This window comes from Mandrillus leucophaeus, unplaced genomic scaffold, assembly GCF_000951045.1.
Source record: "Mandrillus leucophaeus isolate KB7577 unplaced genomic scaffold, Mleu.le_1.0 Scaffold8, whole genome shotgun sequence".
In the NCBI taxonomy this organism is placed as follows: Eukaryota; Metazoa; Chordata; class Mammalia; order Primates; family Cercopithecidae; genus Mandrillus; species Mandrillus leucophaeus.
The window spans coordinates 1,741,324-1,742,609 of NW_012108696.1; the positions used below are offsets into that span (position 1 = coordinate 1,741,324).

General features: G+C 52.7%; 1 protein-coding gene across 1 annotated transcript in view; it reads left to right on the forward strand.

The window, feature by feature from the left end:
* Window positions 1–1,286, forward strand: part of SHD (Src homology 2 domain containing transforming protein D) — a 28,178-nt gene that overhangs the window by 13,825 nt on the left and 13,067 nt on the right. Inside the window, exons 2-3 of the mRNA XM_011967464.1 lie at window positions 723–828; window positions 907–1,095. Coding sequence (XP_011822854.1) covers window positions 723–828; window positions 907–1,095 — 295 coding nt within the window. The remainder of the gene's footprint in view (window positions 1–722; window positions 829–906; window positions 1,096–1,286) is intronic.

Here is a 1,286-nt window from a genome sequence, read left to right on the forward strand (position 1 = left end):
GATCACGAGGTCAGGAGATCGAGACCATCCTGGCTAACACAGTGAAACTCCGTCTCTACTAAAAATACAAAAAATTAGCCGGGCGTGGTGGTGGGCGCCTGTAGTCCCAGCTACTCGGGAGGTTGAGGCAGGGGAATGACGTGAACCTGGGAAGCGGAGCTTGCAGTGAGCTGAGATCGCACCACTGCACTCCAGCCTGGGCGACAGAGCGAGACTCTGTCTCGAAAAATAAATAAATAAATAAAATAAAAATTAATTAATTAATTAAAAATAAAAACTCTGCGGGGTGTGGTGGCTCACGCCTGTAATGCCAACATTTTGGGAGGCCGAGGCAGGCAGATCACAAGGTCAGGAGATCGAGACCATCCTGGCTAATACAGTGAAACCCCATCTCTACTAAAAATACAAAAAGTTAGCCAGGCGTGGCGGCGGGGGCCTGTAGTCCCAGCTACTCAGGAGGCTGAGGCAGGAGAATTGCTTGAACTCAGGAGGCGGAGGTTGCAGTGAGCTGAGATCGCGCCACTGCACTACAGCCTGGGTGACAGAGCGAGACTCCGTCTCAAAAAATAAAAATAAATAATAAATTAACTAATAAAAATAAAAAATAAATAAAAACTCTTGGAGAGGTGTCAGATGGCCCTGTGAGCAGGCAAGAGGTGCAACATCACTTAGCAGGGATGCCCCTCTGAGTCCTTGTCTTCTCGCCTTCCTTCTCTCCACAGCTGGAAGCTGACACTGAGTATTCGGACCCCTTTGATGCTCAGCCTCATCCCGCACCCCCTGATGATGGGTACATGGAGCCCTACGACGCCCAACGGGTCATGAGTGGTGAGTGGGCAGGGCTTGGGAGAAGGTGACAGGGTCCCAGATGGGAGCAGGAGCTGAACAGTATCCTCGACCTCCTAGAACTGCCCGGCAGAGGGGTGCAACTCTATGACACCCCTTATGAGGAACAGGACCCAGAGACAGCAGATGGACCCCCTTCTGGGCAGAAGCCTCGGCAGAGCCGGATGCCCCAGGAGGATGAACGGCCAGCAGATGAGTATGATCAGCCCTGGGAGTGGAAGAAAGACCACATCTCCAGGGCGTTTGCAGGTGCTTCTCAGACCCACACTCTGACATCTGAATGCCCCATCCCTGCATTTCCTCACCCGTCATGTCTCCTGTTTCAGTTTACAAAGTAGAGTCCAATCGGCCGGGCGTAGTGGCTCACACCTGTAATCCCAGCACTTTGGGAGGCCGAGGCGGGTGGATCACGAGGTCAGGAGATCGAGACCATCCTGGCT